Raw genomic sequence first — 26,328 nt, 5'->3', positions numbered from 1 at the left:
CATTTGAATTAGGGGAATAATCCGCCCGGCCCTCACGTCTGAAAAAGTCCGCCAAATTCACGTTGTTTCATTACTCTTCAATTGGAGTACTGGTTTTTTATTTTGAGATTAAATTCTTTACACCACAAATATAAATATTTGTTTCCTCTAAATCAATTATATTGCCTCACGCGTCAGATTTTTGGATTGGAACCACTGTTTTGCAACGTGGCGCAATGTAATTGATTTGAAGGAAACAAATGTTTACACCGGCGGTGTAAAGAATTTATTCTCTTTTATTTTATGTCAATTGATAGGAAAGATCATTACATCATATATGAATCATAAAGTACAATCCACGAGACACTAAATCAATTGTGTGAGAGTTCATAAGATAACCAAGCCTAACAACTCAACCAATGAGATAAATAATTCCAACAAATACAAAGAGAAAAATACCAAGATGCAGTTAGGAAGACTCAAATTCGTGACATTCTAGTGAAATGCAAGAGCCTTAACTAACTAAACTAGTCTCAATTGATTGTGTCGTACTAGTAAATTGGGTAGCCCATCATTTGACAAAAAAAATGTCCGTTTCCCTTGTGTGGATTTGTAGTGTCCGTTTCCTGGACAGTTTTTTTTTTTTTTTTCCCTATATTGTACCAGGCCTCCTTCATTATGGCTGATACCTGGCTTCTTAATCAGGATCGTCTAGTTTTTTTTTTCTTAAATGGTTTCTTGTTTTCGTTTCCTGTAGTGTATCAGGCCTCTTTTCTTATTGCCGATACCCCGCTTCTTAATAAAATACAGCTTATTTATAATAATAAAAATAGGATTTGAAATTTCCAAAAATTTGAAGAATGAAATGAATTAATCTCCCAAGTTTCATTTCGTGGTGTGTAGGATCTAGAAAGTCCATATTGTTTGGAGGCTATTTGGTGACATAACAAAATTGACCTTTGAGGTTAGAGTGTTGTGAACTGTCACAACAAAATTAATTATCAGCCACCAAATTGCTGTGAGTGCTTTGACAATAACAACACATAAATTTCAAACAAACATTTTTTTACTAACCACTCTCAAATTATATAATATCTCAGGGTGACGTTGAAAATTGAGATCGAATCATGTATGGAAGGTAAAATTCACGATTTAAGAAAATATATTTTTTCTTTTTCTTTTTCTTTTTCTTTGGCGAGAAACCGTTGAGAAAGAATGAATTTCACTCTGGATTGGGATGGGAATAAGAGGGCCCTGTCCAAGTATTTGTGAACTCTTTTCTGATCTGGTTTCGATGATTGAAAAATCAACCACTCGAAAATCATGTTCATTGAATGTAAATTGATGTGTTTTCGGAACACATGTTTTTTGAGAGAATTAAGTTAGAACTCTAAATCGGAATCCATTATATATAAAATAAATGTCTCCCGAAAAACATAATAATTTGTATCGCGAATATTTTTCTTATGTGATTGACGTTCTCGATGAGTTCTATTCTAAATGGTAAATGGTTTCAATTGTTGAAGTGGGGTCGAGAACAGAGGCTCAGTAAGGGTACGTGCCCCTACGAACTTTTTATTTTATTTTCAAATATTGTATACTTTTTGTTTTTCTTGAACCAAACAATATATTTAGCCACTCACACAGATAATCAAACACAAGAATATTTTCTCTTGTATCTGTGAAGAAGGATTTCTCCCCGAGTTCAGACCCTGAATGCCATATATACCTTGCTGAAGGCGATTCACGAGATTTTGTTCACAAACTCATAAATAGGGTGAACATTAAACACAATTTGTGGGATTCACACAGAGTTTGATCACTTTAATAATCAGTGCCGTTAATTTTTGAGATTTAATCTTTAATTATTATTCTTCAAAATATCATCTCAATAGAACATCTATAAATGGTTTATCAAACCATTCAAAATTCGGTCTACAATGCTACACCAAAATTCTAAAGCAAGACAAGTGTTTTTCTACCCAAAATTCTAAAGCAAGACACTTGCTTCACTACCAAATACTTACCGATACGATGATAAAGTTGATTTTTCGCTTTGTATAAAAATCATGCCCCACCAAATGGATTATTCTTACCGATACGACGTAAAGATGATTTTTCAATTTGTATAAAAATCATGCCCCACAAAATGGATTATTCTGATCATCGAAGGTAAACTCCGTGCAGACTCTATGCAAAATGGGTAATATTGACCTATTTTGACATACGTGAATAGAATAGTAGTCCACATAAACCCTAAATTCGGTCCCCCCCCCCCCCCCCGGCATTTCTCACCACTGTTGCATTGCATTGTCAACAACGATCAGGGTCAATGATCGATTGTCGTCGGAGCATGGCTGTCGTCAAACTTTCTTTAACAACGCCCAACTAATATATATTCCATGCTATACCACTACTTAGAAAGGGCATAAAAATGCCTTGAACAGGAATCATTCAACCATTTTGAAAGACCGGAGAGAATCCGATTTGAATGGGGGATTATTTTCAATAAAATTTTTTTTTTTGCTCGGCAGAAAAAAGATTTTATTAATCATTGAAACAAAGTTTACAATGATTAAACGGAACCAAAGAGTTCAGAACGATTATTTTCAATAAAGTTGCCAGTTCGGGTAATCTTAATTCCATTCATCAAGCTACCTTGTTTGATTTGATACATGCACAATATGTTTTAATCATCACCCCCAGTATGTCAATTTTGATTTGTGTTTTTTGAAATGTGCTATTCACACATAGAAAACCCACACAGATTATGCACAGATTTTTTGTGGGGTCCATTATGAGTCTCACACAAACAATCCAAATCGTTCATTAAATGTAAAACATTTTTTCAAGGGTTTTAGAGAAAAATCAGCTCAATCCAATAGCTATAGAAACTCGATCCAATCATCTAACTTTTCATTCGAATTTTAGGATAATGAAAAAATAGATGATTGGATCAAGCACCTATAGGTATCGGATTGAGCTAATTTATTGCGGAGGCCCTTAAAAAAATGTTTTACATTTAATGAACGGCTCGGATCATTTTTGTGAGACTCTTAGTGGGCCCCATAAAAAATCTGTGTGTGATATGTGTAGGTTTTGTCTGTGTTGTTAGCATTATACTCCCTCCGTCCATTTTTAAGTATCTTGCTTCATAGCTCCAACTTATTAAAAAGACTGATTATGTTCGGTTCTTAGTTTTGTTTTGTTTTTCAATCATTATCCTACTTCTTTCTCTAATCATTACTCTATTTCTCCAATTATTACTTTCTCATCTCTCTCTATCTCTCTCAAATTATTACCACTCTCTTCAATCATTACCATATTTCTTTCTCCACTCACTACCAAAACTAAACTAAACTAAACTCTCAACCAAACAAAGCCGATCATTATACTTTTCACATCAATTTTTTACTCCACTTTTTCTACTTACCCATCATCATTACACATTTACTCACTAACTTTTCAAAGAGTACTGCTAGCTGCACCGACGGTTTTCGTAGGGAAACTGTACCGACAGCCACCGGACGGCCGTCTCCGGCCACCGGACGGCCGATCCGAGCCGTCCAAAAATTTTAAAAAAAAAAACGAGGGGGCCTAAGCGGGAATCAACGGCATCCGAGGTGTGTAAGGTGCTTGATCCGAGCACCTTTTTTTTGTGTGTATATATGTATATTCCGGGCCCCCTCGTTTTCTTTTTTTAAAATTTTTGGACGGCTCGGATCGGCCGTCCGGGGGCCGGAGACGGCCACGCGTGGCCGTCGGTACGGTTTCCCTACGGAAACCGTCGGTGCAGATATCTTTTCTGCTTTTCAAAATGGAATATACTTTTAGGGACAAAAAAGACAATGTACTAACTATTATTCATTAACTTTATAAAATGGACACTTATTAAGGGAATTTCAAGCTAAAAAATAATGTGTTTACGCAAATAATTTTCCTACCAATATAGATCTTGTTTAATAGATCTTATCAAGATCTTTTATATGGTGCAAAAAAAAATTAAAAATTAATTTTTTATTTACATTATTTTTTAATTTAAAAATATGAAATAAACTGCTTATTTTTTAAAAAAGTTTTTTGGCCTAAATACAGGCCGGAGGGAGTAGGTGTTTTTTGCTTCTACGTTTGAAATACTAATGTTCGAGGAGTCTTTTTAGTACGGAGTAATTTAAATTGCACGGGAGACAGGAAATGTGTGCCCCACCTCAATTTCCATTCAGCTTACTATTCTGAAGAAGCTTATTCGAAGTTTGAAATAATGTTCGAGAAGCCCACCCCAATTCTCACGAAATGTGTGCCCCACCCCAATTCCCCATTCCGCGTGGATCCAGGATGTTGCCGAGCAGGTGCTGAGTAGTCGATCCGGTCATTCATCTCTACATGAACGGTTTGGATTGAATTTGAATACATATAAATCTAAACCGTCCACTGCTTGGTTAAGATCTGAACGATCGACTGCTGAGATGAACGACCGAATTGACCGCTTTGCAGGGTACTGCTTGATGGCATCCCCATTCTGGCTCAGTACTATTCTGGTTTGACCGATCTGAATTTCCAATAAGGAGAATTTCGATTGCAGGAGAAAAGTAGATGATCATATCCAAACATTAGAAGGATGTTCCAAAAAGAGAGTACCATGTTGAATTACTTAGTTGCAGCTTATTGAAAAACATTGTAACCTAGGCTAGATCAGTTCAAAAATAGTTAGGCTTAGTTCAGGTCTGCCACCACTTATATACTCTCGACTATCTATCGAATGCAATGATCGATTATTTCTTCTCTTAGCTCTCTTCTTTGGTTTCTTCTTTCCTTTTAAAGGGTTGATTCGGAAATTCAATTTGTTGTCGCGACATGGTTTAGTCAACGCAAACTCTCACATTGTTGATGTAATTTTCATGATATATGCAAATGATCTCTTTTACAAATATCAAAAAAAGAATTAAACAATTTGAATGGCCAATTTTACAAATTTTTAATTTTTTTGTCATTAGGCTTTGCGCAATGACCGCGATGGTCTTGGAGTTCATAGAGCTATTGCGTCAAGTGTTTTTGTTTCTTAGGGCCTAGACCCTCTTATATATATATATATATATATATATATATATATATATATATATATATATATACGGGACGGTTTCAGGGACAACTAATTAGACATCTAAAAAAACACTCCAAATCTTAATCTCATAGTTCTCAATCAAATTTTTATGATCCGAACCGTTCAATGTGTGTAGAATGTGATTTTCAGGGTATTCGCCAGAAATTAGCAAAAAAATATGACCGGAAAGTGCTTGTTTGAGCAGTTTTTAATGAATCGCTCATCAAATCTAAGCTAAAAATTGCTCTCTCTCATTTATATATATATATATACACAGTCCGTCTCCCGTAAGGACCACCTCATTTTAATAAAATGCGGACCTCTCTTTTCCGATTGAATTTCGATGATCTGAGCCGCTCAATGTGTTCAGAACGTGCTTTTAAAGGTATTCTGCAATAAATCAGCAAAAAAAAAAGACCGGGAAGGGCTTCATCCAAGCAGTTTTTGTTTGTTTTTTATTGAACGGTTCAAACAAAAACTGCTCGAATGAAGCCCTTCCCGGTCATTTTTTTTGCCGATTTCTCGCTGGTACCTTTAAAATCACATTCTGAACACATTGAGCGGCTCGGATTATCGAAATTCGATCGGAAAATGGGAGAAATGAGGAGATCCGCATTTTAACTAAAATAAGGACTCCCATATATATATATATCGGGGCTGTTTAAGGAACACCCAAAAAAACATTTAAAAAAACACCCCAAATCTCAATATCATCGGGAACTATGAATCATGTGACCTTATAAAATACTTTTGTTAGATATGCATCTACATCATACCTAACACACAGTTTTCTAGTGATCATGTGCGATTTTTGTGACTAATTAAAAATACTAATGAGCTATTCTGGACATGTCACCTACAAAGATTTGTAAGAGATTCTCTCTTTATAAATTGAGTTAAATATGCAAGTGAACTGCGTTTGCACATTCTCCGAGCTAATCCCGTTCCGCTAAAGGAAATGAGTACTTATTTTTCAAATAAGTACTTTTTTTTAATTAAAGGCGATGTATTGTAAAAGAATAATCCATATCGTTAAGCAGGAAATAAATACTTAAAAAAATAATTACCTTAGCAGAACATGGCCTAATTAGGTTGATGTTTTCAAAAGTTACAAAAAATACACTACAAACGAAAGGACTTTTAAAAGACCAAGAGATTGGCCTAGTGATTGTGGCACTCTCTTACCAGATAAAATGTTTGGGTTCTCGAGTCTTATCATTGCGAATTACACCACCCCTTCTCCTATCCACTCCTATTGGTTGACCAAAAAAAAAAAAAAAGAATTTTAAGAATATATAAAAAGAAGAAAAGAATTTTAAGAATATATATAAATTTTCACTATCTTTAAGGTCGCCTTATCTAGACGTTTCTCAAACTCGGGCTTTTTTCGTGGCTAATAAACATTCCCGATGTCCAGTGTGAATCCTTGATGGGAAGTACTCCTACATTCGAGCACCCCGAAAATAGAAATTGAAAAACAAAAAATATACTACTACATCACAGTGGGACCTGTTTTTGTTGGCCGGCTCATCCCATTCAATTCAACCATATGCAACCTAACCTAACCCTGTTTGAACACAAAGCCCACCAAAAACAAGCCTTAAATATGGACACATTCACACAACACATCCCACACATATATCTTCTATCTCCAACCTCTGAACTTTCCTATCATCCCTACATTCCCAACTTTGGGCCGCCGAAAAAATGCCGTTGAGCCGCCTCTGCTTCGTTTTACCGGCAGACTCCAACGAAATCGAACTGGTTAAGCACGATAACAATCATGTCCAAGCCCAAACACCACCACCACCACCACCACCACCACCAAAAGACTCGTTTCTTAACACCGTTCGGCGATTGCTCCACCGGTTCTTGGACTCCAAATGGACCGGTTGCTGCCACTACAACTCTCCAACAAAACACTACTCCGGTTTATTCCACGACACGGCTGGAGTAGAACTATGGGATAAGGAAGTTGGCAGCAACAACAACCCGAGGATTTTCAGCTACGCTGAGCTTTACATAGGATCGAAAGGATTCAGCGAGGATGAAGTTCTTGGGAGTGGCGGGTTTGGAAAGGTGTACAGAGCAATTCTACCGAGTGACGGAACGGCGGTGGCCGTCAAGTGCTTGGCGGAGAGAGGAGAGCGGTTTGAGAAGACTTTCGCGGCAGAGCTGGTGGCGGTTGCACATCTCCGCCACCGGAACCTCGTCCGACTCCGTGGGTGGTGCGTTCACGAGGACCAGTTGCTCCTCGTTTACGACTACATGCCAAATCGCAGCCTGGACCGGATACTTTTCCGGCGGCTGGAAAATACAGGGTCGCCGCCGGCTGTTCTGAATTGGGACCACAGGAAAAAGATTGTTGCTGGTTTGGCGGCGGCGCTTTTTTATCTCCACGAACAGTTGGAGACTCAGATCATACACAGAGATGTGAAAACAAGCAATGTCATGCTTGATTCCCATTACAATGCTAGGCTAGGTGACTTTGGCTTGGCGAGGTGGCTAGAACATGAGCTTGAGTACCAAATCAAAACACCTTCAATGCAAAAAAACCATCAGTTCCGGTTGTCTGAAACAACCAGAATCGGTGGCACGATCGGGTACTTGCCACCAGAGAGCTTTCAGAAACGCGGGGGCATTGCCACCGCCAAGTCTGATGTTTTCAGCTTCGGTGTTGTGGTGTTGGAGGTGGTTTCCGGCAGGAGAGCCGTGGATCTCACTTACCCGGATGATCGGATCATTTTGCTCGATTGGACCCGAAGGCTTTCGGATGAGGGAAAGGTATTACAAGCAGGGGATAATCGGCTTTCAGACGGGTCTTACCGCCTTTCTGAAATGGAACGGTTGATTCATATCGGTCTTTTATGCACTCTTCACCACCCGCAAAATAGGCCTAATATGAAATGGGTTATGGAAGCACTTTGTGGCAACCTACATGGAAGATTGCCTGATCTTCCATCATTTCAATCCCACCCTCTATACATCAATATCTCCTCCTCCTCTTCCAACACTAGCAATAGCAAAACAACCACCACAAGGTCCACAGCCACCACCACAGCAGCATCAGATTCATCAAATTTTATCACGGCCACCGGAGAAACCATATACGCTACTGCTGAAAACGGAAGCAGCAGTGACACAAATGCTTCTAACAAAAGCTCCAGCCGCAAAAACATTTTTCCCATGGTGGAAACACCAAGAGAAATCTCCTACAAGGAAATCATTTCTGCAACGAACAATTTCTCAGATTCTCAAAGGGTGGCGGAATTGGATTTCGGAACCGCTTACCAAGGATTTCTTGACAACAAACACCGTATCCTGGTAAAGAGGCTGGGAATGAAGACCTGTCCTGCATTGAGGGAACGGTTCTCAAACGAGCTCCGAAACCTGGGGAGGCTCCGCCACCGGAACCTGGTGCAACTGCGCGGGTGGTGCACAGAGCAAGGTGAGATGCTGGTTGTATATGATTACTCTGCCAATCGCCTTCTCAGTAACCTTCTCTTCCACCACCACGGTTATCATAACAACGTACGTTCAGTCCTAAAATGGCGTCACAGATACAACATACTCAAATCCCTCGCTCTAGCAATTCGGTATCTACACGAGGAATGGGAAGAACAAGTTATTCACAGAAACATTACCTCTTCAGCGGTCATTCTCGATTCGGACATGAACCCCAGGCTCAGTTCATTTGCTCTAGCCGAATTCTTGACGCGAAACGAAGACGGTCACCACGTAGTCATTGACAAAAATAAATCGGTCCGTGGGATATTCGGGTACATGTCGCCAGAGTACATGGAATCCGGTGATGCAACCCTAATGGCGGATGTTTACAGCTTCGGAGTGGTGGTGCTCGAGGTGGTTAGTGGAGAAATGGCAGTGGACTTCAGACGGCCAGAGGTGCTATTGGTGAAGAGAGTGCATGAATTTGAGGTGCGGAAAAGGGGTTATGAGGAAATGGCAGATTGGAGGTTGAACGGAGAGTATGATGAAAAGGAATTGGTTAGGTTGATAAATTTGGGAATCGCGTGCACAAGGTCTAATCCGGAGTCTAGACCGAGTACGAGGCAGATTGTACAAATACTCGATGGTCATGACCGATGTTTTATGGAAGAAGGTCGGAAGAAGGAGAGAAGGGAAGAATGGAGACAGAGGAACGCTTCTTCTTTGTCTCTGATCAGGGGAATTCAAGCTCTAGGAATACAATGAAGATCACTAGAGAATAGTATAACATAGACACATAATAGAGAATGTATATTAGGTTTTGTCTTATTGTGGAGATTTCAAAGGATGTTGTTTTCAGTTCCTTATTTTTACTTTTCTCAATTTATGTTGTTTAGTTTTGTCTTTTAGAGAGTGAATCATGCCTGTGGGAGCATCTTTTAGAATACACAATGAAGCTTTGATCATGTCCATATCCAATTTGCCAAATTGCACCAGAACCAGACACTCTCCGAAATACTTACCAAAAAAGTCAAAAACTAGAACTTGTGAGTGGTTGTTGTGAATTGTGATTAGCGAAAAGCAATCCAAATTTTTGGTAATATGGAGCTATATTCAGATTATAACACAAAACCAACAATTTTGAAGTAATGTAGGAAGAGAAGTATCATATGTACAAGTGCTAAATCTGATCTGATCTTGACATTTTCCCTCGCTCCTCTTAATGCTGTGCAGCACTTAGTTTACCATTCTATCATAGGATTGTCATCATCGGTGTCAATCCCTATCCAATTGATCAGAGAGAAGAGGAATTCTCTAAAGGTGACCTTCCCATTCCTGTCCCAGTCCATTTCTTCTGCATTCAATCAAAGGAACCACAGAAATAAGGTTAGAAGAACTTAAACGGAACGCGAACAACTCTTTTTTTGAAGAAAGGAAATCCCGAATTACGGAATCGACTCCTCGTGATGTGCGCAGGGGCTTTTTCCCAAGGAGAATCTTCGTTCAGTGATTTGGCCATGTCTTTCTTGTTCAGCTTTCCATCACCATTTTTATCAAGAAACAAGAATGCTTCAATGATGGTATCAAAGGTGGCTTTAAGCTGAGGCGATCCTATCTGTGATGTCTGAAAGAAATCCATGGCTCGTGAAATGAAATGCTTACCAAACACTTTTTTTTAGAGTGCAAATCAACAATGTTCAACAGGTCTTACAGCTTGAGGAGAGTATGAGTGATCCATTAGAAGATAAATGAGACACAAAAGAACAATAAACTCCTTGAATTGTATCCCTTCACTTCCATTAACGTCACATGATTGAAAAATATCATCAATCTCCTTCTCCGCAAGATGAAATTGCAAATCATCTAAGCATTTATTGAGTTCCTCACGATCGATAGTTCCATTAGAATCTTCATCTGTGTAGAGGAGGGAAGAGAGTAATAGTGAGAGTGTGGACTAATCATTTTCAAATATAACACCATAAAGATCCATAAAATTCTTTACGGGGGCTGGAAATTGTGTTGAAACTCACCTAACTGTTCAAAGACACCTCTGATGTCCTTGAGTCCCTCTTTGATTTGAGGGAACCTCAGGATTATGCCATTGACTGATCTGAAATTGCTATCTTTAGATGTGCTTCTCTTGATTTCCATCATTTTCCGTTCGACCTTAGTGTCTAACCGCTTATACGTGTTTGCTGAATTATTATGACAGCAAAACATGCCTCCTACTTTGTGGGACAATGACTTGAGAGCTGGGCATGCTTCATATGAGCCGTAAGAAACAAAAACTAGTATGTAACGAAACAAACAAGATTGGACTTAAAAACAGCTGCTCGAAACAATACTGCGGTATTGGAAGTCTAGGCCAAAAGGCAGAATGTGATTTACACATTCCTCTCATTCAAGTTCAGAATCCATAGTGCTTATTGAATGATGTTAGAAGCATTTACAATACTTACAATGATGGATTCAGGAGAAAGGGATCAAGGATGGAATGCCTACTTCAATACAAAAAGAGCACATTCCATATTTAACCAGCAGGGGAGCGCATGATATAGCAGCTAATATGGAGTCAGGACAAGGGCATGTTGAGTTGACTTGAGCAAAAGCACTAATTCTAAATTCCTAGTCCCAGGAGAAAAGTGTATGACCAATCCTTTTTTGCCAACGTATCTGATGTTTGCCATAAAAAGGAAACGTTACTAATGCAACCCCTTACAACTAACCCCGTTACCAGCGCCACCACATTATTACCCCCAACAATGTAAATTGTGTCAAAACCACCTCTACCAAGTGTAATTATTATTCTCATACAACCGTCACTCTCAACTGAATCAGAGTTTCTCCCACTTGAAAGAAGAAAATATAAGTTTGTGACTTTGTTGTTTGCTCACTGGATTGAATCATGAGTAGTAAACACGAATATTAGACTGGCCTCAAGTTGTATAAGAGACCCCGAGATTGCTGCAATTTTACACACTTTCCATTCAGTTCAAAGTGTCAAGTGAGAAATCCCACCAACACCTGGACATGCATTATGTAAATGAAGTCAGATTTTTTTTCTTTTCAGGATGGTCAACTGAACCCCATTGCTGTTATTTTAGCACCGCCCTACCTATAACATACCCTGAAAGGCTCAAACACATATTTGTTACCAATAGACCAAATCTACAAAGCGACACCACCAAGTATCACTAGCTATATATGAAATATGATTAGTCCCAACTTTTAACTATCTCTTGAGCCTTCGATTATGATTACAACCTTGAAAGAAATTGTTGGGTGGAAAAATGATGTTCTCTCATGCAAGAAAGAATTGCAACTTCTATGAACTAGAAGGACTTGGTAATAAGGGAAGGTTCCAAAAGACAACAGGACCAATTTTCTTCAAAAAGATCTTAATCTCACAATTTGTCTCCTAATCTTCTTTTGATACACTAGAGAATGACTCTATGCATTCTTTCACCTTCACATGGTCTATTAGACGTGGAGTTCTTTAGATTGTGAGAAATGAGTCTGAGGTGGGGAAATAAGACGATAAAACATTGCTACGCAAACATGCTAAATTATGAAAGATCCAATTTACTACTTTATCTATGCCGTTTACCTAAACTTTTCACTCCACAATTTTCTCAACAGAACCACTACCCTTCTCCCACTTCTCTTGACTTCCCTCTCCAAGATCCCTTCATAAATCAGTACTCCAAACTCCAAAGTAGGTTCCTGATATGACTGAAGTTTCATAAGTTTGTTAGTTATCATGCGACTAGAAACACTCAACTTTTGTTAGTAGCGACAACTCCATCTCCTCCAACACCAAAAAACCTATTTCTAGGAAACAAAATTCTGCTTGTTAATTCTATTAGCTCTTAAAGCCAACTAACTTCTTACCTATCTCCTGGTAACCACCTTGTCACACCAAAACCATTGTTTGCCCGAGAAAGCACACCATGTAATAATCCTATAGACCTTAAAAAGTTAGTCTGAACCATTTTCAACAAAATAAATGAAAAGAGAGGCAGAGAGCCTTAATCGTAGTCAATTGAATTGCATGGTTCACCCTAAGAAGCACAGATACTGACACGAGACATGGACATGACAAGGACACGTAATTTTGACAAAAACTAGGACACAGAAGCTTTAGGGATATGTCGAATAGAAAATACATGTATAGTTTTATGCTACACATGTATCTTAAAAGTTCAAAACCATTATTTCTATCAAATTTATATATATAACAAGAAGCAAATACTACTAACATTACAATGATACAAGTCAAGCTTCAATAGAGAATTATCCTTGAACTACTCTATGGAAGTTTTGACTCCGAACCAAATGTCCTCAATGTGCCCCCAACATGTCCTAGAATGTCTGCAACGTGTCCCACTAAACAAAAGGTAATAACAAAAACATTGACCTGCATATATAGGCTTGTTCAACATGCGTTCAGAGGGTGTCGAGTCTGTACCTGACACGTGTCAGATACAAATACGTGAGTCCGGTAGACGTGGCAGTGCTTTTTAGGATATTCACCACTTGCAACTAAAAGAATGGAACAAAGTACTTTATTCAATCAATTCCACCCGTGAATGGATGGCAAATGAGTAACAGGTGCGGCAATTACAAGGAAAAAGAAGAGTTACGGAGAAATGAGATACAAGGGAGGAAAGAGAGAGACGAGAGAGAATCGGTAACCGTCTAACTGATTTCCCCTCTCAATCCCTAACTCCTTTATCCAGACCCTACTAACAGATTCCACCGACGTTACTAACAGGTCCAACAAATTCTTACTAACTTCACAACTTTGAGCTAATTACGAAACAAATTCTTCAATTATGACCTAATAACAAGGCCACCACCTCTCTTATCACCAATTCAATCCATCAATTCCACATTTGATTCATCGAATTTCCGATTCGCCAATTTATGCATCCACTTCGAATCGAATCTATCAATGACCCACTAAATTGTATCGAACAATAAAATTCTAGTCATGAATCATCGATTTCTAACTACTTCTAGCCCGTTCAAAAAAAAAAAAAAACCTACTTCTAGCTGTATGAATTGTTCTTCTGAATCGATAAAGTAACACCTAAAGTAACAAAAAAACAACGATGAAAGGAGCTATACGGTTATAGGTTTCGATCCTGTAATCAGTTTTATCCACTGACCCCCAAAGTATACCAGCCAAGAAAATAGCAAGTTTTAGAAGGCCATCAATGTGGACACAGTTTCAGGCTCCAAAATCAACAATTTCCCAATGAACTCATCGCCTGATCAACCAACCAAAACCCACAAATAGAAAACAAATTTTGAAAGGCAAGCAATAATGCCACGACTATAAATTTTAGAACCACGAACCTTTTTGGTAGTCTCCCAATTATACCCTCTCTCTCTCTCTCTCTCTCTTCCCTACTTCAACAATTCGACTTCTCTGCATTTTTTTCTCTCCAAACCCAGTTCACTCTCCTCTCATTTGCTCCACATTTTTATTCTCACTTAAATTTGCCTCATCGCTCGACATCATCGAGGAGAACGGTGCTAGAGTTCTCAGATTGAAACCCTGTCATACCGCCGGTTTGCACACAACCAGGTCGGCACCCTTTTTCTTTCGTTGATGATGACGTTTTAATAGTCGTTCATCTTTCAATTTTATCGATGCCATCATATCCTTCACGACCGCCTAATTTCTATCATGATCTAAATAAATGAAGGGAAAGATTTGCAACTTGCCAACGTTTTATATATATATATATATATAGAGAGAGAGAGAGAGAGAGAGAGAGAGACGGCGGGAGGGAGAGGGAGAGGAAGGGAGGGGAGAGAATGGGTCGTGTTTTTTAGTTTCTTCGGTCATTAAAAGTCTTTAATGTGTTTGCATGAATGATTGTTAGTTTAGAGAGGAAATTTTCTACATGGGTTATCACTGAGAGAAGAATCACATGAAATTTGGTGGGGTTGGAAGAGGGAGAGAAAAGAGATGGATTTGAGAGGCAAGGTTTTTTCTTCTTCTTGGTAATGGGTAATGGATATGATGATTGATTGCAAGAAGGGGGGGGGGGGGGGGGGGGGGGAATTGGATTGCTTTGGATACCGAAAAATTGATTTGGATTTTGACTTTGTTTGGTGTGGAAGGGTAGAGTTGTCAGTCACATTAAAACATCATGGCCCTAACAAAACTGTTCGTGGCATTATCGTCGGCCTTTTGAAAACCCTAGTAATAGCTTGCAGCAATCACCAAAATGGTCCTCTTACACATAAGTAACAAGACATTAGAATACACAACAAAAACATTAATAGGGGCTCAATCATAGAGGCTTACTAAATCTACGTGCACATGTAGCACAAAGCTCAATGGAAAAATAGGATTTCTGTAGCCGACGCCCAATTGATTGGGACACAAGGCTCGGTTCGGTTTTGTTTTGTTTAATCAAACATTCAGCAAAGATTTTATGGCTTGGACTCAATTATCAAGTCATATTGAACTCCAGGTTGAAGAAAGAGAGACTTACCCAGTGAATCTTTCATGGTTTATGATGTGGGAGATGAAATCGTGGTACAATTAATTGCTGGTTATTCTTTGAGAGTGGACATTTATGTATGCAAAGAAAGGATAGGGTATAAAGGAAACGCAAAGGTAAAGTAACAAGAGAATGGGTTCTGGCGAAGGAAAGACAAAAGTGAAAATGCCATTAGCTGCTTTGAGTTGAATCTCTCTTTCCCTCCCAAATGGATACACCACCCAAATTTACGCCATCCCAAACTTGCCCTATAATATCTGTCCGGTCTAAAAAATTACGACACCTCAAAGTTATTAGCGTCACAGGTTATTTTTGTTTCATTTATAAACATGTACTGAATATATAGTTGTAATTACCAATACATAATTGGGTATCTCTCACAAAATATACCCATTCCGTTTCATAATGTTTGTTCAGTCCGCAAAACGATGACGTAAACATAATACAATTTTTACGAGAAAATTCAAATTTTTTTATCAATTCACTAGATATCGATGAATTCTTTTAATTTATGAAAAAAGTTATAATTTTTTCTTGAAAGAAATGCATTATTTTTGAGTCATTGACAAACATTTTGGGACGGATGTAGTATTTTTCTATTGGGTTGATAGGAGAGTTGGGTATCAGGTGGGCACATGATTATTTCTAGATTTAGGAATTTTTGGTTCTTAGATTTGGGGATACGATGCCATCATCCATTTTCCTTTAATCTTTGTAACAATTTCAAAGGTTATAAAATTTCTTTGCCTTTCAAAAAAAAAAAAATTTAGGAGGGTTGAGTTCCACATTTTAATATTTTATAAATGTGTCGGATTGGATATGGGCAACATCGTAACGATTCCCTAATTAAATATAAAATTAAGAGATAAAATGATTTCTAAATCCCACAAATACTAAGTAGAGACCGACCATCGTGTCGGGCGAGGGGGATGTCTTAAAACTCCTCTCCTCTCGTAACCTGACCCCCGAACCTACATTGTCTCTGGTTATGACGGACCGGTAAAAAAAATAAAGCCTTTTCTAAAAGAAAGCAACGGATGTCATTCAAGTTTGGTTCCTCGGGTGGCGAACCACTAAAACCCGGGTGGCAACTCCAAATTAAATGCACCGTTTGTTGAATTTTCCAGAGAAAGAAAAAGAAAATGAGACGGCGCTCACCGTGGGGCGGGTAGCCCACAGAAAGCAAACTGTGCTACATGGGACCTCACGTTGAACCACAGAGAAATATGTTCTAAATAATGGTGGTATACAAGAAATGTACTTAGAATGGATGTGTATGTTCATGAGTGAGAACCTAGCCGTGGAACAAATAAAAAGTTGGAGGATATATGATAGGGGTTTTCCCATGTGCAAAATGCAAAAAATGGTGTCACTCAATAGGAGAGAGCCAATTGTAGAAGAAATTGCTCAAAAGGACAAGAGATAGGGACATGAAAAAACACCAGGTGAGGTTATGGCAAAGGAAATAGTTTTCATACCAGAATTCGACAATACCATTCTACTAAGTGCTATACACAACTCAATATGGTTTATGAGTAAATGGAAATACATGGATGGTGGAACACAACAAGGAAGAAGCATATATCAGTACTTCCTCCCTCCCTTTTTAGAGTCCAGTATTTCATTTTGAATTGTCCTTTAATAAGTATCTATTTTATAAAGTTAGTGAATAAAAATTAGTACAATTTTTATTTTGCCCCTAAAAGTATTCTATTTTGAAAAGTTAGTGAGCAAAAGTGTAATGATGATGTCTCCATAAAAGGTAAGTAGGGAAAATAGAGGTAAAAGTTGATGTGAAAGACGTAATGATAATGTCTTCTTAATAAATTGGAGTTACGAAGCTGGATACTTAAAAATGGATGGAGGGAGTATCATTTAAACATTTCAACATCTAAATTTCTAAATCTATATTTACTAAACATAACTTGATTTGGTATTTTAGCCTAAGAAAAATAAAGTCCAAAACAAGCCTAATAAAGAAGCTCAAAATAGAAGATATTATTGGGGGAATATAAATATCTAGTTTCTAGAAGATTTAATTTCTAGAAGAGTTCTAGAATATCCTTAAATCTATGTGTAGAAGACTCAAAAAATATCTATGTGCAAAATGTTCTAAAGGGTAGTATCCAAATATTAGTTTAGAATAGTCTAAAAATTAGTCACATGTGGAATTGCCATAAAAATATTTTTGTAAGAATATCTTAGGTCTAGAACTATCCATTGAGTAATTATTACTCAATAGAGAGGTGTCTAGCCATTTTGTGTAAGAAAAATCTTGAGTGTTTAATGAAAATTTGAGTGTTTCCATTCACCTATCCCACTTCCAAATCACTTCGTCCTTACAAGTCTTGAAAATCCTACAACCAACATCTGCAATAGGAATGCGCTAAATAGTAAATATATTTGATTGAGGTTTTCTTTTTTACCAATCCCATCTCAATGATGGCAAAGAGCTCCGCCTCCTCGAAAGCCTCCACTACATTGACCAAAGGCTCGTCGTCAAGCCTGGTCCTAAAATTTTGGAGGCCCCATGCGAAGTTTGAAAACGAGACCTCTAAAGTTTTTGGATATATATATTAATTGTTCAAAATGTATAGCAATTTCACAATGGGACTTTGTGGCTCACTGCTGTGAGCATGTTCTTGGTACCCTCAGATCGTGGGTTCTAAGTCCAGTCACTGTCATTTGAACGATTTTTGCATAGCTACGCTACACTTCGTGCTTTCAAAATATGTGGTATAAATTATATTTAACATGTTTTTCTTTTTTGGGGCCCAAGAATATGTGGCTATATTAAGCATATTCATTGTCGGCCAAGCTGAGGGTTACCGTATTGGTGAGCTGAAAGAATTAAATCTTGCGGGGGAGCTGCAAATAAAGAAACTTGATAATGTAAGAAGTCCAGCGGACGCCAAGAATGCCAATTTGAAGAGGAAACATGATCCTGTTTCTCTGAATTTACGTTGGAGTCATCACAAAGAAGAAAACTTACCTAATGATGTTGAAGGGGTGCTTAAGAGTCTCCAACCTCACTCGAATCTGAAGAAGTTGAGTATAAGTTATTACCGAGGTTCAAAGTTTCCAAATTGAATGATGTGCTCGGTTCTTAAAAATCTGGTTAAGCTCTCTCTAAATTCTTGTTCACAATGTGAACAACTTCCGCCTCTTGGAAAACTACATGTAATACCCGTCCCGGATATTTTGATTATTTAAGTTGTTTTAATTAAATTATATGTTTACGAGGTTAACTTGCATATAGTAGAAGCTCGAGGGCTTTGTATGTGATTTGTGAGTTGGAGTATAAGGTGTACATGGTTTCACTTGCATACGATAATTTTCCTTTGGACCAAATAAATATCCAAGGAGATATTTTCTCCCTCACTCTTATCATTTTACGAGAGGAGAGAGAGAGAGATAGAGGGGGGGGGAGGGGGGGAGGGGGGGAGAGAGAGAGAGACGGCAGGAAGAGGGAAATAAGATAAGAGAAGGGGATTTGCTTGGGGATGATCATTCTTTCCTAGAATTGAAGTCCTAACATGGTAATTCATGCTTTCTTGTATTTGATTTCATGTTTATTATGTTGAGTTCATATGTTAGGAGGTCGAATTCGTGCTTAGAATAGATGAGTTTGGATTAATTTGGATGTGGGTTGGAGTTCTTGGAGAAATTAAGAACCTAGTCTTAAATCTCTTGAATTTAGTGTTTAGAACTTGTTTTGATTCATGAGGTTGATGTTCTTGCAGTAGTCTTTGAGTTCTAAGAGTTTGAATGTGATTTTGTGAAGTTTTGATGAGTTATGGTTGTGTTTTAAGTGGGGGAAAAGGTTGGGAATCGAAGGGGAAACAAGCTAAATTTTTGCTGAAAACGCAATCGGTACCTGTACCACTTTTTGGTGGTACCGGTACCAGCAGGACAGATCTAAAACATTCTGTGTCGATTTTGGTGGGTACCTGTACCAAGTTTTTGTGGTACCTGTACCTCTCGGGTTATTTTTCAACAGCTTTTGTGTAACTTCGGACGAGCATAACTTTTTCGTCCAGACTCCGTTTTGAGCAAATTATATATCGAAATTGATATACTAAAAACTTACTTTCTAATGGTGGTGGTCTCATGACCTAATTCTAATACTAAAAAAAGTTATGGTCAGAATACGGTGAAATGGTTATAAGTGTCTATATAGTTTTTGGGGGTTTAGTTGTACTCAAACCTTATGTATGTTTCGGTACACATATAGGTCCTTGAGATAGACATGTTTGTATTTGTTGGTATTGTTTAATACCTAGTTAGCTTTGCAACTCGATATTAAACATTCGTTTGAATGCCTTAGGGGATGTTTGGTAACTTGGTTAACTTTTAGGCATGTGTTAGCTTGGTAAAATGTTATGAGGTGTTATCATACATTTGTTTGAGCATTCCAATGGAGTCGTATGCTAATATGGGTTAGCTTGTGACTAGGTAGCGAGTTGGTCAAATGGGAGGTGTTGAAATTGTAAGTTTGGCATGTTTCAGTCGAATCAGAGGTGAGTGTGTTTGATATGGTTATGTTCAATAAAGTATTACATGGTGGTGATTGTATATCATGCTATTTGGAATTTAGCTTATGATATGTTAGGTGTGTTCGTGTGTGAGGCACACCATGTCGTAAGTCATATCGTTCAATGGACGATGGTTGGAAGCATGGAGTGTGGGACACGAGATTTGGTTGTGATATGCGTGTTTGATGAAAATGCATGCTGATAGGTGTTGATTGAACAGCCGAAGGTTAGCGTGTGAGGCATACCATGTCGTATGCCATGTCGACTATTTGACGGTGGATGGGAGCATGGTATGTGGGACACCTCTTATTGGATACATGGGATGTGGCAAACGTGCCACTACATGTGATGTGATAATATTCATGTTGTTGTGCATTAGATGTTACTGCTCTGTTGGGTGGGCAGATTGGTTATAATTGTTGGTTACATTCAAGTGTTTCAATTATGTTGGAGTTTCATATTTGTGTTGATATTCCTTCGGGTATTGTGATATCTTATCGAGCACTTCTATGTCTCACACACTCTGGTTTTCCTTTTTGGATCGCCAGTTAGCAAGTGGCTTAGAGTGGGTCCACTACCGGTCAACGTGTCGAGGTGTATTCGAGTGTTAGCTTTGGGAGATGTTGATGGTCAAGCTTGTTGTAGGTAGTTAATGAAGGAATTGAATTATATAAGTTGTAATTAAGTCATTGGTGGATATGTTGAAGGATAGAACTTATTAAGTATTGTAATAGAGGTTGCGGTTACTTATTTGTGCAAGCTTGTGATCGGTTGGTCGATATGTTGACTCATTTCTGTATTTTTTTTTGTGAGAAGTCTTCCGCTGGGTGTTTATTTCTGACAGGTTGTGAAGTGTGACTTGGTCTTCTGTGTGGAATGCCACGTGGTCGCGCTAACTCGGGTCCACTTTGGGTGTCGTTTGCGGGGCGGGGCGTGACACTACACTCCCTTAAGAAACTCGATATCGGTGGAATGGATTCTCTGAAGTGCTTCGACCTTGAGTATTATGGAGAGGGGGAAATTTCATTCCAGGCACTGGAGACACTTAGTCTTTGAGGAATGTTGAGTTTGGAGGAATGGACGACAATGGATAGACAAAATGTTTTCCCGCGCCTACGAGAGTTGGATATATACGGCTGCCTGCTTGCGACCTTAAAGTGATGCAATAAGAATACCCCTAGCGTAGGGCTAGGTCGGTTGAAAGCATAATAATACCCCGAAATCCGGGGTCGAATCCATAGGGAGCGCATCCATAACTTGTCTCAGAGATTAGCTTGTAGAGAGTTTTGGCGTTACGACCGCCAACCAAACTTTGGCGTTTAGACGGCCAACTTGAAAGATTTAGTTAACTGGCTACTTAACCTAACTACGGCTTTTTGATTGGAGATTAAACTAAAGGCTAGGGTTAGGGATAGTTAACACCCATAACCCAAGGATATGCTCGACTCTTCTCTTATCAACAAAGGTGTTAAACATGGTTAGGGCTCTTTTAATTCATTTCGACAAACACAAAGAGGGACATAGCTCTAAGTATCAAATGTGGCAAGAAGCTTAACCCTTGCTTACATTTGATCAAAGAGAGTAACACCTCAAAGTTTTGATACATAAAATCGGTCCTAAGCCATCTTTAAGCTAAAAAACAGGGGTTTTCGAGAGGAGAACGAGCCACACCCCTAGTTATGGGATGTTAATCATCCCATAACCTAACCTTGCTACACTACTCACACATAATGAAAGGAGAAGTGAAATGGATTAGGATTCGGATGAGAGAACACGAAATCATGCTGAAAACAGAAATAAAAACTAGATTAATAAGGATCCCGAAGGAACTTACAACATTAATGAAAGCAATCACCCTCCAAATCCCCCAATCAATGCTCAATTAATGAGAGAGAAAAGAGTTGGTGAGAAGAGGCGGTAGAGAGAGAAAGAGCTGATCCCAAAATAACATAACATAACCTTAAAAACGTGCAAATGTGTATTTATAGCACTCCTTTAAAGTTACAAAAGAAAAAGAAAGAGAAAATAAAAATCTGCAGAAACTGGGGACTCCTACCGGTAGGCATTGATCTCTTACCGGTAGAACGGCTTCGAGCAAAAGGGAGATACTGAACAATCTCGTTTCCTACCGATAGGCATTGATCTCCTACCGATAGAACTTGGATGGTGCAAATTTGTGAACTCTCTGGACAGGCGTTGAACCGGTAGAGAAGGCCCTCCTACCGGTAGGAATGGGTTTATACCGGTAGGCATTGATCTCCTACCGGTAGAACTTCCTTTTCTGGCAAGTTTTTATCAGCTTCTTCTGGGCTTCTCCAAACTCTCCGGGGCTTCGACATAGCTCCTCCGGACTCCGCTATTGCTCCATTTAGACCTCTCGAGTCCCCGATTCACGATGGGATAAGTTCATGGCGTACAATCCTCCTTATTAACGAAAAGAACCTGTAAACACCAAAAACGCACCTTTCGCGCAATATCATTCAAAAACATAGAGTTATGCGCGCGCGCGTGCCAAAAATGAGCGAGATAAGCCCGAATATAACCACAATTGTGGGCTTATCACATCCCCCTACTTGGACTTTGCTAGTCCCTAGCAAAAGATGTACACTACGAATGCAACTACCATATCTCCCCAACAAAACAAGGTACGAAACATATGCTTGAACTTCAAAGTAGCAAGAATCAAACTAATTTTTTTTTCAAAAAGGTGCAACACTCATCTCACAAACCAGCCATGAATCATATTCAACAAATCTCATTCAAATGAACCACGTGAGGGGGAAAGCACGACCGTGTTCCGATTCCAGCACTCACAAAGGTATCACTCAAAAACTCTTAAGCTTGAACGAAGCAACCGCTAGGCAAAACATATCCCAAGATCAGATACCAAAGGCTAATGCGATAACTGAAAATCAAAAAGTTACGCAAGCAAACAAAGAAATGCTAGACAGGGAATTAGGGCTAAATATGCACAAACTGTTGGAAATCGAGATAAGACATAACTAAAAGTAATAAGAGATTCCGACAATGCATTGCAAAAAGCTCACCGGTGCACCTGAAATCAACTAAGGGCTTCTTGGCTTATAACGGGTTACGGGAAACGAAAAAAATAGATTAAACAAAGTGATTCCTGACCTATGCTAGCCTGGTAAATTACCCAACGACCGGAACCACAGCCTAAGCTACCCAAACCACCAAACACCTAGCCAAACAAACAAAAATAAAGAAAGGAAAATAAACGACTGACTCAATAAACGAGGACTTGACTCAACCACCGACTCGACAAAAGCTATTTCTATCACCCGCATCCTCCACCACATCCATACACTACCACCATCACTAAGCTCCCGGGCCAAAAGTGCGCTCAAATACCCCTGGGTCATACTGCTGCTCCAACTCACGGATCTCATCCTCATTAAGCTCATCCTCCTGGTACTCCGAGCTTCGATGCTCACCAATAGCCCGGTCCGTTGCTAACTCCGACGGGGGTTCATACCTCCTCCCCGATTGTTCAGCCACCTGTTCATAATAAAAGTTCGCCTTGTGATCCGCCCTCCTTTGATCCTCTTGAATCTCAGCCGTACGACACAGAAGTTGATGCAAGAGCTTCTTCAAAGTTAAACTTTTCTTCTGCAGAACGGAGCCCGAAGGGGCCTGGGAAGAGCCAGCTTGAGGGTCCCCTTGACTTTGCCCTTGGGCTTGGGCTTTGGCTTTGGCTTCCCGTGACTTTGTCACATTGGTCCTGCTCTTATTCTCCGAAGTAGCGTTGATAATGCCCGGTGAACTTGGGTAAAGCTTTTGGTTGTCGAGGCGGAGACCATTGGCAAGGCAAAGTTGGGTGATCATTGCAGGAAATGGGAAATTCAACCCCTTCTTGTATGAATGCTTGAATTGCACCAATTGATCAAAAATCCATTTGGCATAGTCCATGGTCTCAACCAGATTCATAAACACATACAGCAATTCAAGTTTCAAATCTCCCGGTGTCTTCTCCATCCCACGGGGATAAAGGTTGTAATGCAGGACCTTGTTCATGGTCTTATACTCATCTTTCAAATCACCCCCTGCTTCCCCATAAACACCCCCCTCAAACACCTCAGCGTAGACTCCATCCATGTCTATCTCTTTCTCCTCAGGCCGAGGGTAAGTGATTGACTCACCCGTCGGTCTTTCGTAACCAAGGTATTCAGCTATGATATTCGGGTCTACAATTATATCAACACCGCCAACTGTGGTCTCAATTTCTGAATTCTCAATATCATATTTCATACGTGAAAAGAAATCAGCAACCCAGTTCTTAACATAGCCCTTAACCTCCTTAAAGAAATGCTGCATACCTTTTGCCCGGATGATGCTGATGTACCTATTCTCCGTCAAGCTATGCTCGCAAACTTGCCGCTTGCATGTAACTTTCCGCCCCTTAAGGGTGGCCACCCACTCGATGTGTTTCTTCCTCTCTCCCTCCTCTTTTCTTTTCTTTCTGCGTTCCTCCCCTTGCTCTTTTGATGGCCCACTGTCCCTCTTCCGCGTACCCATATCAACTCTCTTCCCGGTTCTATCACGCGAATGCATCACATTCGACATAGCAAAAGGCAGAAATTTTTGAATCTAGGGCTAGGGAGTTTGAGAAATTGGGGTTTACATGACTGGGGAGGGATGATTATGAAGGATTAGAGAGGAGACAAGATGAGAAAATGGAATTTGGGGTGTTAACTTGGTGGGTTTTTTGGGAAAATTTTGAGTGGAGAGCGAGAGAGTTACCTGGGTGTGTGTAGTGGAGAGATGCGGATCCACGAGCTTGAAATTGGGGAAAGGGTTTGGGATTTATGAAGATTGGTGAAGTTTTGGTGGGATTTGGAAAGATTAAGAGTAGATTTCCATGGGTTTTGTAGAGGAGGAGAGGGAAAGGCTTGGTAACTGTCGGTTGGGAAGAGGAGGGAGAGGAGGAGTTTGGGTTTTGAGAATGAGGGAAGGGGTTTAAAATAAAAATGAACCGACAGGCCCCTTTTCACTTTTCCTGTAAGTCAGTCGACCTACCGATAGGCACTGATCCCTTACCGGTAGAAACCCTGTTGAACCGTTCATGAACTGCCATTCCTACCGGTAGGAACTGATTCCCTACCGGTAGAAAAACTGTTGAACCATCTGATGGCTTTTTTGCTTACTGTTTGTACTGGTAGGCTCGACCTCCCTACCGGTAGGAAATCTGGAAATCTGAAAGTTGCAGATTGACTCCCCAAAGCAATTCTCCACCTCCAATTATCACCAGCCAAACCCAAAATCAAAAAGTGCAACCCCGAACACCCTCCCAACAACCGGTTTCCTAAGCTTATCAAAAGAATTGGACTCAAACAAAGCTCAAATATGGATCAAAAGTGACAATATGTGGTTTATTCACAAAAACAATGCCTTGAATCATTTTTCAAACACACCTTAGCCTCCTTTGCAATGCATAACCGGAATAAAAAATACCAAAGTATGTACAAGAGAAGTTGAAATCCTACTCTAAGGGTACGATAAACAAAAGAAACATGGGATACGACAAAAATGAATCACCACTCTACATGCTCAACCGACTCAAATGCACTTAAAGATTTGTTCCACACGGTTCATGGCATGTTAACGAGATGAGATGCACAAATTTCAAGAGATGCATTCACACCGATGCCCTTGCTATATACGAAACCAAAACGAGCATATGCTAAGTAACTTAGAACAAGGGGAGATTCCACAAAAAAATTTAAAATATTTTAAAATTCTATGCAAAAGCAATTTAAAAAGAAATGCAAGAATAGTTCCCCCCCGCCCCCCAACTTGAAATGAGCAGCGCCCTAGATGCACAAAGACGGGAAATAAAGGGAGGGAGAACAAAAATGTACCGACGGGGGGGGGGGGGGGGCGGCGGGGGAATGTCAACCACCCAATACCTCGACCAAGTTGGAAGATTTTTCGTCATGGCCACCGTTCGTCATTGGAACCGCTTCCAAGGCCCACTCTTTCGGCCCCCCCTTTAGAACCATAGCTAGTCGCACAGAGCCATCGTCGGAGCTTTCTTGGTCTTACAACCGCGACACATAGTCGGACCCATGCTTAGGGCTCCTGAATGCCTCACTCACCCTGGCTTTTAGACCCAAACTACCAAGGCTGGTGCGGTAGCATGTTACCCTGCAAAAGACTGAAGAACCAACTACCTACTAGGAGACAAATGACATTAGTACCGACGGCTCGTGGTAGCCCGGCACAAAAATTATTATGTACAAGTATGTAAACCACTGAATCGTCACGTGATTAGACGGGTACTACTTTTCTCCCCATGGTTCGTGTAAGGTGTCGCAAAGCAAAATAGACAACACCCTAGGCGAAACACAGGTGGTTATACCGGACCACAAAAGATATGCCCTTACTAACCGGAGCTGGGAACACGGGCCTTGTTTGAATAGCGGCGTGCGAAGCTATAAACCCAAGTCAATGATGGGTACCTCCGAAGAGGCCGGGCCTTCCAAACAATTAAGTCCAGAAGTACACAAAAGCTCCCCGTGAAAACATTTTTTCAAAAAGTCAAACCAATGGACCATCCACATAAACCGGAGCGATCAAATCCTCCGTTATTTCATTACTTGCAAAATTTTCCAAAAACGGCTTAAGTCTTTGGCCGTTAACCTTGAAAATATTTCCATTCGAAGGGTTCACAACTTCAATTGCCCCATGGGGGAAAATGGTTTGTACAACATAAGGACTAACCCAA

General features: G+C 39.6%; 2 protein-coding genes across 5 annotated transcripts; one reads left to right on the top strand and one right to left on the bottom strand.

Moving 5' to 3' along the window:
- The first annotated feature begins 6,781 nt into the window (after positions 1–6,781).
- Positions 6,782–9,437, top strand: LOC131300988 (receptor like protein kinase S.2). The gene has a single exon (XM_058327073.1). The coding sequence runs from the start codon at positions 6,788–6,790 to the stop codon at positions 9,290–9,292; it is 2,505 nt and encodes an 834-aa protein (XP_058183056.1). The 5' UTR covers positions 6,782–6,787; the 3' UTR covers positions 9,293–9,437.
- Positions 9,438–9,620: 183 nt separating this feature from the next.
- Positions 9,621–15,242, bottom strand: LOC131300989 (probable calcium-binding protein CML22). Of its 4 annotated transcripts, XM_058327074.1 has the most exons (6): positions 15,040–15,242; positions 12,945–12,995; positions 10,558–10,779; positions 10,239–10,441; positions 9,977–10,151; positions 9,621–9,881 (listed from the first exon to the last, which is right to left on the bottom strand). In XM_058327074.1, the coding sequence occupies exons 1-6, from the start codon at positions 15,053–15,055 to the stop codon at positions 9,769–9,771; spliced, it is 780 nt and encodes a 259-aa protein (XP_058183057.1). In that variant the 5' UTR covers positions 15,056–15,242; the 3' UTR covers positions 9,621–9,768. The 4 variants fall into 4 exon arrangements, with proteins under 4 accessions (XP_058183057.1, XP_058183058.1, XP_058183060.1 ...); XM_058327075.1 differs by lacking the exon at positions 12,945–12,995 and having other exon boundaries at positions 10,558–10,788; positions 15,040–15,239; XM_058327077.1 differs by lacking the exon at positions 12,945–12,995 and having other exon boundaries at positions 10,558–10,752; positions 15,040–15,239.
- Between the last annotated feature and the right edge of the window lie 11,086 nt (positions 15,243–26,328).

The sequence above is a fragment of the Rhododendron vialii genome, chromosome 9a (assembly GCF_030253575.1).
Source record: "Rhododendron vialii isolate Sample 1 chromosome 9a, ASM3025357v1".
NCBI classification, from domain to species: Eukaryota; Viridiplantae; Streptophyta; class Magnoliopsida; order Ericales; family Ericaceae; genus Rhododendron; species Rhododendron vialii.
This window is presented reverse-complemented; position numbering and strand designations above follow the sequence as displayed.

Coding starts and splice junctions, on each gene's coding strand:
- LOC131300988 (XM_058327073.1), top strand. CDS start 6,788: ATGCCGTTGAGCCGCCTCTGCTTCGTTTTACCGGCAGACTCCAACGAA.
- LOC131300989 (XM_058327074.1), bottom strand. Junction 10,442..10,557: donor AGGTGTCTTTGAACAGTTAG/GTGAGTTTCAAC, acceptor TCCTCTACACAG/ATGAAGATTCTAATGGAACT. Junction 10,152..10,238: donor ACTCATACTCTCCTCAAGCT/GTAAGACCTGTT, acceptor GATTTCTTTCAG/ACATCACAGATAGGATCGCC.